The sequence below is a fragment of the Austrofundulus limnaeus genome, unplaced genomic scaffold (assembly GCF_001266775.1).
Source record: "Austrofundulus limnaeus strain Quisiro unplaced genomic scaffold, Austrofundulus_limnaeus-1.0 Scaffold85, whole genome shotgun sequence".
Classification (NCBI taxonomy): domain Eukaryota; kingdom Metazoa; phylum Chordata; class Actinopteri; order Cyprinodontiformes; family Rivulidae; genus Austrofundulus; species Austrofundulus limnaeus.
In genome coordinates, this window is record NW_013952487.1 from 945,593 (window position 1) to 957,904 (window position 12,312).

At 38.8% G+C, this 12,312-nt stretch overlaps 2 protein-coding genes across 4 annotated transcripts; both read left to right on the forward strand.

Annotated features, from left to right (window-relative positions):
* Positions 1-311: 311 nt before the first annotated feature.
* LOC106519975 (GTPase IMAP family member 7) lies at positions 312-5,202 on the forward strand. Of its 3 annotated transcripts, none has more exons than XM_014011855.1 (2): positions 312-583; positions 3,607-5,202. In XM_014011855.1, the coding sequence occupies exon 2, from the start codon at positions 3,698-3,700 to the stop codon at positions 4,655-4,657; it is 960 nt and encodes a 319-aa protein (XP_013867309.1). In that variant the 5' UTR covers positions 312-583; positions 3,607-3,697; the 3' UTR covers positions 4,658-5,202. The 3 variants fall into 3 exon arrangements, with proteins under 3 accessions (XP_013867309.1, XP_013867308.1, XP_013867307.1); XM_014011854.1 differs by having other exon boundaries at positions 3,610-5,202; XM_014011853.1 differs by having other exon boundaries at positions 3,693-5,202.
* A 291-nt stretch (positions 5,203-5,493) lies between these two features.
* LOC106519933 (GTPase IMAP family member 4) lies at positions 5,494-6,552 on the forward strand. Its single transcript, XM_014011801.1, has 2 exons — positions 5,494-5,521; positions 5,783-6,552. Exons 1-2 carry the CDS (start codon positions 5,494-5,496, stop codon positions 6,550-6,552), a joined length of 798 nt encoding a protein of 265 aa, XP_013867255.1.
* The last annotated feature ends 5,760 nt before the right edge of the window (positions 6,553-12,312 follow it).

A 12,312-nucleotide genomic window follows, 5' to 3' on the forward strand; every position in this document is an offset into this window, starting at 1 on the left:
TTGGGTTGTTACCAACATCTGGTGAAAATTTCATGTCATTAGCACCTCTAGTAATATATTTACTGAGAAAAATGGTGACGTATTCAATACTTATTCTACCAGCTGTAAAACTTGTTCCAGCTCAGGTGTCTCACCTGATGATTCTTGATTTGTAAACCTGAGGTCACTGAGAAGAAGTGTCAGGTTTTTATGGGAATGAACCTTTGGATTTCTGTAAACCTGACCTGTGCCTCACTCACCTGTTACAACCTGAATTTCACGTTATTAAAAAGATGACAGGAATAGTTTGAAGGCGTTTTGCAGACAAGACCAGTTTCAGGGCGGTCGGTGTTTCAAGCTGAAGCAAAGAAACAACCAAAAGCTTCTTTCTTTTTTATTAGTTTAAATATTAGATTTTTAAAAAGACCYGGGTTGTTCTGTTTTGTTTTGCATACTGGTTCTGCAGCGAGAGAGGAATCTGGGAACGCCCAGGTGAGAAGGGACGACACAGGTGACAGAAAGACAGTTTCATTGAAGACGAGGCTCAGGGAGCAGGAGGAATCCAACCTTTAAACATCCAGCATGTACGCGGCATATTCTTCAGGTAAGAAACAGCTGCTTTACCTGGACAAAAGTCCCACTTTTCCAGAATCCATCATCACATTTCAAGTTTCCCTGAATCTCCCACTGGGTATCCTCAAAAAAACAGATGTGTCAGATTTACCTAAGCAAATTAACAGGTTCCACTCAACGCAATTGAGTAAATATAACACATTTACTTCATATTCACTTATAAAGTAAATGTAAAAATTGTTTTATTTTTACTAAATTCGGTTGAGTTAAACCTGTTGACATAATCTGTTTAAGTAAATCCCACATATTTGTTTGTTTAACATAAATTGTAGTAAAAAAAAATTTAAAATTTTGTGGCTAAAATTAGCACATTTTTTTCTATAAGTGACAAGATTCTGCACATTAATAACAGGTAAAGCACCATGACACAGAAAATAGTGAGCGAGAACTGCTGGAAGAGACATGCAGGAATTTCAACTGATGCTCAGATTATAACCTGAGAATGACTCTCAGCTAAAAACCAAACCACATTTTACTTTCATATTTTTAATTCAACTTGCACTGCAAAAACTGTCCATCTAACCAAGTGTTGCACTCTTATATCTAGTAAAAATTAATTTTTGAAACTAAAAAGAGCAGACTGTTGGATTATTGATCTTGTTAAGCTGGGAATTCTCCTTATTTTAAGAAGTCTTACCAAATGTAATTGTCTTATTACATTAACAGATTATTTCACTTCATTTAAAGAAGATTCAGACTCAAATTATGTGATTTTACTGGATAATATTTTGTTTGTTTGTTTGAATAAAGCAAATTTGTGTTAAAAAAWAAGCTAAAATCCCATTTTTTAAACATAAACTAAATGTTCCTTTATTAAATTCCAGTCTCTTCAGGTAAATAAAACCGAAACAGATAAGTGTTTGTGTGTTGTCACAGTGATTGTGCAAAAACACCCATCAGTGTTAAATCATTTCACTCAATCACTATGAGAACACAAATGTTGGTTGGTGTCATGTCACACACACACCCTGACAGGGAGGAATTTAGATTTTCTTGTTGTGATTTCCAGTTGTTCAAACCGGTTCAACCAAGCTGCATTTTTATTTTTGTTCTTTTTTTAAAAGTATGTCAGGAGTGAATAAACAGCTTATGTAAAGCGTGACACATCATTTTTAGAAGAAGATACTTTAAATTCAGCACAAATCAGAGGGAAGAAAAAATGACYGGAGTTCCAGCAGACAACAACCAAAGTGAAATGTTTCAAAGCCACAGCAAAGATCCAGCAGTTTTCTTTTATTTCATTTTACAACATCAGAACCAGAAACTCACATTTTTCAGCAAAAAGCCTCCAAGAAAGAGCAGATTTTTTTTGTTTTCTGTGTAAATAACCCTCTTATCATTAATTGTTGGCTTTGTGTTTTGTTGTAATCTGGTTCKATGTGAATGATTTCTGTGAATTCCTCTGAATTAAACTGAGTAATTTGACCTGTATAAATCACTGCTTTGCAGAAGTCATGTGTTTCACCTCAGATTAGAAACTTCTGACTCATTCAGGAAAAATGAGAAGAACTCGGGTGTTGTAACAAAGCTGTCAAAAGAATGGCCTGATAAGACTCAGATTGTCGTGCGTCTAAAACAAACAAAAAACAGGAGCAGAGGTGATGAAGAGCAGCATGAGAAACAACTCGTATCTTTAAATATCTATAATCCCACCAGCAGTTTGCTTTTATTTTAGGTATCCCAATGTTTGCCAGACTGTGAAGTTTCTCCTACAATGAAAGAAAAGTAAAGTTGTAGATTTTTACGAATGAAGTGACGTCATTAGTTCTGATGGAAGAAAGATCACAATGAACATATCTGTCATTTTTATATTTACAATCTGTTTTTTATTTTATTTATTTTTATACACTCAAAAAACAACATATATACACAAGAACAGAAGAAAAAGAAAAGTTCTGAATGAAAAGGGTGAAAAAACTTATATCTTACCCTTATTTAAAAAAGAATAACTTTAAACTTACAAAAAACTTAACCTTGACCAATCTCCAAATTAAAACAAACATCAACATTTTATCATATTTCCAATAAACGTTACATGCTATTATACTAAAGACTTTCCCAATGGCTTTGTTAAAACAGTCAATTAAATCTTTTAAATCCTACAGCTTTATTTTGTAATTCAATTCTGCTTTTGAGACTTGTGATTAGAAATTAGCTAAGAAAAATGGTTGTTAGAACGGTTTTCAGTAATTAAAAAAAAAACATTAGGCTAAAACTCCTCTCAGGTTTTTTAAAAATCTTGTTTTTTTTATCTGATTTAACTGCTTGAAAGTTTAAAAAAAACTAAAAGGTTGATCAGAGCCGTATTTTTGCAACATGTGAAATGTGACTTATCCAGGGGCGTAAATTGCGAGGGGGTTTAGGGGAGGTTATTACCCCCCACAATAATTTGATCCAATCACTGTAGCCCCTCCAACAAAATAAAACAATGCAATTTGCTCTAACGCAATAGAAATGAACTGGTTACACAGCTGCAACTCTCTTATTGTCTTYAGGTAACATTGACCTGATTTCAATGTATGACGTCATATTTTTACGTTTAAGCATAATGGCTGAAAAATGCAGAGTTCTAATCTGCTCTTGTCACATTATGGCTGCATTTTTAAATCATGTGTTGTCATTTTTCCTAACCAAACTGTAGTGCACTAGAAAAATACATATTCCTGGAAAACTAAGAAATTTAGGTACAGTGTATAATACATCCTAAAAATGTTAAATGTTTGGTTTGTTGGTAAAAGAAGCAATCTTTTTTTACAGAAAAGTTGCAGAGTAAATAAAGAAAACAGGAAAGTTTAGTAAACGACAGTAAAACCATTACTCTTTCCACCTGACTGTCAGATGAAAATGATGTTGGATTTGTTGGACGGCACTAAAGCATTGCATCATAAACTAAAAAAAAATGTTGCTTTTCTTTTGTTTTTCTTGTGTTTGTGTTTCTTCCTACAGCTTGACCAGTCAGGATTAGTAATCTGTCTTCTTCTCACTGTTTCTCAGCAGAGATTAGTTTCGGTCTGGAGTGTTCACACATTCCTCCCGACAGCGCAGCATTGGATGATGAACAGTATATTTCTGTCCGACAGGGTTCATGAACGGCATGCGTGAAGAGAAGAGGATTGTTCTGGTCGGGAAGACCGGAGTGGGGAAGAGCGCGACAGGAAACACCATCCTGGGGAGGGAGGCCTTCGAGTCCGACATGTCTCCAGCTTCGCTCACGGCCGATTGCCAGAAAGCCAAGGGAGTGATTGACGGCCGGTCGGTGTCGGTCATCGACACGCCGGGGCTCTTTGACACCAATTTCACTCAAGATGAAGTGCTGAACAAGATCAAGATGTGCATCTCTCTGGCCGCTCCGGGTCCTCACGCCTTCTTGGTGGTCCTCCAGATGGGCAGGTTCACCAAGGAGGAGAAGGACACCATCAAGATGATTCAGACCACGTTTGGCGAGGCCGCGGACCGACACACCATGGTTCTGTTTACACATGGAGACCACCTGAAGCACCAGTCCATCGAGAGCTTCATTTCAGAAAGCGCAGACCTGAAAGCCTTCATCCACAAGTGCAACAACAGATACCACGTCTTCAACAACGAGATCAAAGATCCCAAGCAAACCTGGCAGCTGCTGGACAAGATCGACCAGATGATCGCAGACAACGGTGGAGGCTACTACTCGAACGAGATGTTCGATAAAGCGGAAGCCGCCATCCAGCAGGAGAAGGAGAGACTCCTGAAGGAGATGGAGAAGGACCGGCTGAGGGAGCTGGAGATGCTCCGAGCCAAATACTCGGGAAACGCTTTCTACAGAGAGGAGCGCAACCTGACCATTAGGTACGACTGCGAAGCTCGGAGGCGAGCGGAGAGGTCCAACGCCTTCCTCGCCGCACCCACCATCGCCGTGGCCGTGTCCTGCGGCGCAGTGGTGGGGGGCTTGTTGGGGCTGGCGGGGGGTCCGATCGGAGCGGCGGTGGGAGTCGCCGCCGGGGCCGCTATCGGAGCCGCTATTGGAGTTATAGCAATAAAAGTCAACGACGGCTGCCACGTGCAGTAAAACAGGACGGACAGGAAACAAAACCAACAATTCTTTTTCTTGCTCAGTCTGTTCCCGTTTAGGGACAGTGATGATGGTAAATCTTCAACAGCTTTTTTACTGAACAGTTTCCTTGTACATAAATGAAAAAATTGAACTGGATTTTGGCTGTTGGTGTAAAATACAACCCCATCAAAAAGAAATCTTGAGTTTTATGTTTCTGTGCATTCAAATTCATACGTATGATAGAAAAGCAGAAAAGACGCTCTGATTGTTTTATCTCTAAACCTTTAAAAAAAGCCTTGAATGACTTCGTATGACTCATCTGCAAACAAGAATGGCTTCTGAACTTTATAATCGTGTTTTAAAAGTTTAAATATTTCCACTTTCAAATAGCTTTTTAAACTGGTGGAAAAGAAGAAGATGATGAAGAAAATCAGTTTATCTAATTTTGGCACTTTTTCAGATTAATGTAAACAGATTGTACTGTTGTTTTATCGTGCTTCTGTAAACCTTCATTTCTTGCCACGTTTTACAAAGTTGAAATAAAAAGTCCAAAACATTGATTTTTGAGTTGTGCTTTTATTTATTTATTTTTATTTCAGTTTAGATGGTCTCAKTGTAAAAGTATGTAAATTGCGGTGGATTGTGGACAGACTCAGATGAACTACAGACCAGATGCTTTAAAGATTTTTTCACTTTTACACAAACAGGTTGCAGAAACCTGTCAGCACACCTGTTCCAGTTCTGTTCTCTCAGGTCAAAATGTCTTATTAACTAAATCAGGATCACATTTTTAGGATACGGCATACCTAAATTTCTCAATTTCCCAAAAGCATATATTCACCTGGTACGATATGGAGAAATTACAACACATGATTCCATGTTATATTATAAACTTATATTGACTGAATTAAAATATTGTGGGGGGTCATAACTCCCCTAACCCCCCTGCAAATTACGCCCATGCTTCGGGAGCTTGTTCTGTGAGGATTTGATTTCAGGAAAATATTGAAAAAAGATAGGATTCCTCTAACTAGAGTTGATTCTTATATTCAACATCAGCTGCAGCTGACACCAAAAACCCCCAAAAAAAARAAAAAAAAAAAAAGAACCTGACACCAAAGCTGTTGTGTTTGTTTTCAGCAGAATCTAAGAAGAGTAAGAAGAACAGCAGCACTTACCGGATCGTTCTGTTGGGAAAGACCGGATGTGGGAAAAGCGCCACAGGAAACACCATCCTGGGACGAGAAGCCTTCCAGTCGGAGGCGTGTCCAACGTCCTGGACTCTCGATTGTAAGCGGGTTGACGGGGAGGTCCGAGGCACACAGGTGGCTGTCGTGGACACGCCGGGGCTCTTTGACACCAACTTCACCGGAGAGGAAGTGCTGAAGAAGATCGAAACGTGCCTCTCTCTGGCTGCTCCTGGTCCTCATGTCTTCCTGGTGGTGGTGAGGCTGGGCAGGTTCACCAGAGAGGAGGAAGAAACCCTAAAGATTATTCTGGAAACGTTCGGCGAGGCCGTCACCAGACACTCGATCCTGCTGTTCACACACGGAGACAAACTGAAGAAACAAACCATCGATCAGTTTCTGTCCAAGAGTGAAGCGCTCATGAGCCTGGTCGAAGGCTTCGCCAACAAATACCACGTCTTCAACAACGAGTCGAAGGACGACTGGCAGGTCGTGAAGCTGCTGGAGAAAATCGAGAGAATAATCCTGGACAATGAGGGGAAGTGTTACACCAAAAAGATGTTCGGGAGGGCGAAAAGGTTGTCGAAGAAGGAGAAACAAAAAGTCTCCAAGGCGCTGAAGGCGGTGGAGCAGCAGAGGAGGAACACGCTGAAGGCTGAGGTGGAGCACGAGATGAGGGTCACGGGACAGTCCACCAGGAAAAACAAATGTGTCGTGCAGTGAGAAACTGGGGCGGGGGGACCGGACCGGACCGGACCGGACCTTCAAGACGCCTCTGCTGTCTGCTTTTGAAGACTTCATGAAGACCAGACTGTTTCTGGGACTCACACACATCTGGAACATTAACTCGGGTGTGTTGTCTTGTGTCTTCTCGATACCACATATCTTCTAATCTCTCGTTCACTCTTTCCCGTTACATTTCACTTTTTTCTTCTCTTTCTTTTTCTTCTTTAAAAAAAGTTACTGATGATGAAGAAATTAAGAAACTAAGATTCAGTTCTGCTTTCTGCTGAAGTGGCAAAAAATAAATAAATAAAAAAGAAACATCAGCTCAGCTGTTTAAACGTTCTCTACAAAGTTCACTTGTGTCAAAAGTCTTGTTTTTGTTCAATAAAGAGTTTGAAACATGATCAGACTGAGAGTGATCCAGAAGTCTTGTTTAAATGTCGAGCCTTGGCTCCTGCAGCTCACCTCTACTCTCAGCTTGGGCTCTGGAACCCAACTCTTGGAAAGGGGCTGGGCTCTCTCCTGATCCGGAGTTGCCCAGGGAGAGAGGYGACGAGCGGGTGTGGAGATGCCCCTGACTGTGTGCTTCAGTGTTGTAGTTCACCCCGGTGGATGAGAGGGTTGCCTCTGCAGCTTCGTGCTGCAGGAAGGGAACGTTCTGACTTATTTGTGCTCATGCATCAGTTCAGATTACCTCCTTTTGGAGTCTTTGGATGGTGTCCTGGAAGGGGTGCCCTCTGGAGTCTCTCTTATTCTGCTGGGTGACTTCATTGCCCACATGGGCAATGACAGAGTTATCTCCCTGATCTGAACCTGAATGGTGTTCTGTTATTGGACTTCTGTGCTATGTAAGCACAGGTTTTCCATAACGAACACCATGTTTGAGCACAGGGTGGTCCATAGATGTACTTGGTACCAGGCCAGCTTAGGCCAAAGATTGATGATCGATTTTTTAATCACGTCGTCAGACCTGCGGCCCTGTGTGTTGGGCACTTGGATGAAGGGAGGGGCAGAGCTGTCAACTGATCACCACCTGGTGGTGGGTTGGATCCTGTGACAGGGGGAGGCTGACCTGGTAAACCCACACATACAGGTGCTGGTCATAAAATTAGAATATCATGAAAAAGTAGATTTATTTCAGTAATTCCATTTAAAAAGTKAAACTTGTATATTATATTCATACATTACATACAAACTCATATATTTCAAATGTTTATTTCGTTTAATTTTGATGATTACAAATGACAACAAATGAAAATCTCAAATTCAGCATATCAGAAAATTAGAATCTTGTGAAAAGGTTCAAAATGGATGGCACCTGGTACCACACTCTAATCAGCTAATTAACTCAAACCACCTGCAAAGGCCTTTAAATGGTCTTTCAGTCTAGTTCTATAGGCTACACAATCATGGGGAAGACTGCTGACTTGACAGTTGTCCAAAAGACGACCATCGACACCTTGCACAAGGAGGGCAAGACACAAAAGGTCATCGCTAAAGAGGCTGGCTGTTCACAGAGCTCTGTGTCCAAGCACATTAATAGAGAGGCGAAGGGAAGGAAAAGATGTGGTCGAAAAAAATGTACAAGCAAGAGAGATAACCGCACCCTGGAGAGGATTGTGAAACAAAACCCATTCAAAAATGTGGGGGAGATTCACAAAGAGTGGACTGCAGCTGGAGTGAGTGCTTCAAGAACCACCACACACAGACGTATGAAAGACATGGGTTTCTGCTGTCGCATTCCTTGTGTCAAGCCACTCTTGAACCACAGACAGCATCAAAAGCGTCTTGCCTGGGCTACAGAGAAACAGGACTGGACTGCTGGTGAGTGGTCCAAAGTCATGTTCTCTGATGAAAGTAAATTTTGCATTTCCTTTGGAAATCAAGGTCCCAGAGTCTGGAGGAAAAGAAGAGAGGCACTTCATCCACGTTGCTTGAAGTCCAGTGTAAAGTTTCCACAGTCAGTGATGGTTTGGGGTGCCATGTCATCTGCTGGTGTTGGTCCATTGTGTTTTCTGAGGTCCAGGGTCAACGCAGCCACATACCAGGAAGTTTTAGAGCACTTCATGCTTCCTGCTGCTGACCAACTTTTTGGAGATGCAGATTTCATTTTCCAACAGGACTTGGCACCTGCACACAGTGCCAAAGCTACCAGTACCTGGTTGAAGGACCATGGTATCCCTGTTCTTAATTGGCCAGCAAACTCTCCTGACCTTAACCCCATAGAAAATCTATGGGGTATTGTGAAGAAGAAGAAGATGCAMTACACCAGACCCAACAATTCAGAAGAGCTAAAAGCCACTATTAGAGCAACCTGGGCTATCATAACACCTGAGCAGTGCCACAGACTGATCGACTCCATGCCACGCCGCATTGCTGCAGTAATACAGGCCAAAGGAGCCCCAACTAAATACTGAGTGCTGTACATGCTCATACTTTTCATGTTCATACWTTTCAGTTGGCCAACATTTCTATAAATCCTTTGTTTTTATTGGTCTTCAGTAATATTCTAATTTTCTGATATGCTGAATTTGAGATTTTCATTTGTTGTCATTTGTAATCATCAAAATTAAACAAAATAAACATTTAAAATATGAGTTTGTATGTAATGTATGAATATAATATACAAGTTTCACTTTTTAAATGGAATTACTGAAATAAATCTACTTTTTCATGATATTCTAATTTTATGACCAGCACCTGTATAGTGAGGGTGAACTGGGAACGTTTGGTGGAACGTATTCCCAGAACAAGCTGTACAGCTTTAGCTCTCTATTTATCTTCACCACCAACTTTAAGTTGTTTAATTGGAGATCCAAAGGAAAACACCATGTAGCATTCTGTTCATTCCCATTGGTAATAAAATCCAAACTTTAAAAACAGCGGGTTCAATCTTTTAACCAGAAAAAAAGGATGTCAGCTGTCATTAAACTGAATTTATATTAAAAAATATTTCACTAAAAGATTTTTACGTTTCTGTAACTTGTGGAAACTTTCTCGTTGTGTTTGTTGATGAATTATGAATGTTGAATCATTATTTTTAGTTRTGTTGTTTCTGCACTTTGATTAATAAACAAAGTTAAAGGATTTTGTTACAATATGTCCTGATGCATCTCGATAATCCAGGTAGAAAAAAAAGAAAAGAAAAACATTTAATAAGGTTCTCTGGACAAGWTATTTGTTGAAAAACTTGTTCTGAGAACTCTCTTAACTTTTTTTATTTTTATATTTGTTCAAAATCTCAGAAACCTGAGAGGAAATCAGTTTCCAAAACTGAAGCACAGTTCAGGGTCACCCAAACTGAATATTCAGCATATTGAACTGAAAAAAATTAAATCTCAGAGTAAAGCCACACTGAGATGTAAAAAAGCTAAAATGATCATTTAGAAAAAAGGAAATACTGATGTGTTCCTCTGTTTGTCCACCAGATGGCAGCAGATCCTCCACTGTTCCACTCACTTCTGTCACACCATTCAACTTATGCCAACTTGTGATTTTTTATGTCAAAATTATTAATAAAAGTTACATATTTGACCAATTTGTTAACATTACAGTATGCACATGCTTAAAAGACGCTTCCAGTTGATTTTTTTAAAATTCCATCTTCATCTTTAAACTTTCCATAAGTCCACATAAATTATTTAAAACATTATAGGGCCTTAACTTTCATAGGTTTAGTTTGCTGAAGCAGAAAGCACACCATATTTTTGAAGAAATTAAAGAAATCTAAATCTTTGGTGGGTAAAATATTTGTAAATAAGATATTTTTCGAAAAGTGCAACTGTTATAAAAACCAAAAGCGACAGCACCCATCTCCTGAATGAGTTCATACAGATAAAATAACTCAAAGTATGCAGAAGTATGTAAACTGCAAAAGCATAAAATATAAATAACGAAATGAAAACAAGGGTGAATCCTGAATCACAGATTTTTGCGTCTACTTTTTCCAGCATAACAGAGCTTTCATGTGATCGAACAGTCACATCCTGCCAGAGGATGATTCAAAAACAAACAATAAAAGGTAAAAAATAATAATTCTCTCATCAGTCCAGCTGAGATGCAGATGAATGTGTGAAGGGTACATTTTTGGGCTTAAATAAATAACTAAACAGTAGCTGTGAAAACTCATCTTAAATCTTATAATCTGAGAAAAAAACAACTTCCTCATGTTTTAAAGAAAGAGTTTTTGCAGCTTTAAATGAGACATCAGCTCATGATGGGCAGTTATTTACATACCTGATAATAAGAGATGTCAAACTATAGAAAAGTTTTATTTTATCTGAGATAAAGTTATTCTGTTCCCACACAGATGGCAATGAAACATAACTGTGTGACCTTCACTGAATTTCCTTCTTCTTTGTGTTTGTTAGATAAAACCAGGCTGTGGTTTAGATGAACAACACTGAGCTCATTAAATATGTGCTGATGTTTCATCACTAAAACAGAAAATCATCAAATTCGCTCAGGAAGAAATCTTTCCTCTAACATGTGAGGCTTGTTCCTTGCTTTAGGGAACAAAGAAAAAAAAATTACCAAAATCTTATTTAGYACAAAACCCATGTTTACTTCATTCCACTGCAATCTTGTTGAGGATTTGTAATTTTTTTATTTTAATCATAACCTTTACTTTTATTTTGCTAAATTTAAAACATAAAATTATACTTTTACTTCTTTACTTTTAACTTTATCACTACTAAGTGTTGAAATTATGCAACTAAGTTGTAAACTGTTTCTAAAACAAGTTGATTTACTCATCCCGGTTTAGTAGAACCAGTTTGGTTAAGTAAGTTCATCATTTCATTTGAGTAAAAGTACTTTTACTTTCCTGATTACTGTGAGCATGACTTTTACTTCAGTGCTTTTCTTATCTGTCATTTTCTGTTAAGGTATGTTTACTTTACTTACTTTTTACTTTAAGTACAACCTGTGACTAAAAGTAAGTAGCCTATATTTGATTATTTCTTTGTTGTAACGATTCTTCTTGGTAATACAACTTAAAGCAGGCACCTGATTGGCTGCACCTGAGGAGAAGCTCAAAAAGCTACAAACAAGCATTAACAGCTAAATAAGCTGTTTGACAGAGATTTTAGTAACATTTTTATGAGTGCAACCCACATACTCAGCTCCACAAATGCTTGTTCCTTACAAATGTGACGAGGGAAATTAAGTCTTTCCAATAAGAAACATTGTTGCAACAAATAAATCATCTACCAAGATAAATATAATCCTGTAAGATGCATGATGCACATGTTCAGTGTTTTTATCTTGTTTTTATTTATTAGCTCTTAGCTAACTCATGATTTGCATTCATTCTTTGCAATAGTGTGGGGGTGTCACTGAAAAACCAGGGGTGGCACAACAAAACTAATATCTACAACAAAAAAAATATGATATGGTTGTAAAAATGAGGCCACATGGGGGTAGAGTCTAATCTGTAATCAGATGTTTGGGATCAGAAGAAATTTTTTTTTGGGTCAGACAGACGATGACAGCCCCCCTGCTGGTGCCCCCCTGCTGGTGCCCCTGCTGATTGGATGTTAGGGATGACTCTCAGCTAYTATCACACCAGATTTTGGCTCATTATTTATAAAAGTGAGTTTTAGTTATTTAATTTTCATGTTGGCTGAGGTTTAGATGTGGCGGCCATCTTGAATGATAGTTCTAGAAAAAAGGGGGCAGAAATAAGAATTTTTCTTCTCTCTGCTGCCTTTCATTTCATTTTATTTGTGATTTTGACACGCACACGTGCGCGCGCAC

What these genes read in the sequence shown, in the direction of transcription:
- LOC106519933 (XM_014011801.1), top strand. Translation starts at nt 5,494, where the DNA reads ATGGAGAAATTACAACACATGATTCCAT. An exon ending in ATTACAACACATGATTCCAT is followed by an intron (nt 5,522 to 5,782) that starts GTTATATTATAA and finishes GTTTGTTTTCAG; the next exon opens with CAGAATCTAAGAAGAGTAAG.
- LOC106519975 (XM_014011853.1), top strand. Translation starts at nt 562, where the DNA reads ATGTACGCGGCATATTCTTCAG. An exon ending in GTACGCGGCATATTCTTCAG is followed by an intron (nt 584 to 3,692) that starts GTAAGAAACAGC and finishes TCTGTCCGACAG; the next exon opens with GGTTCATGAACGGCATGCGT.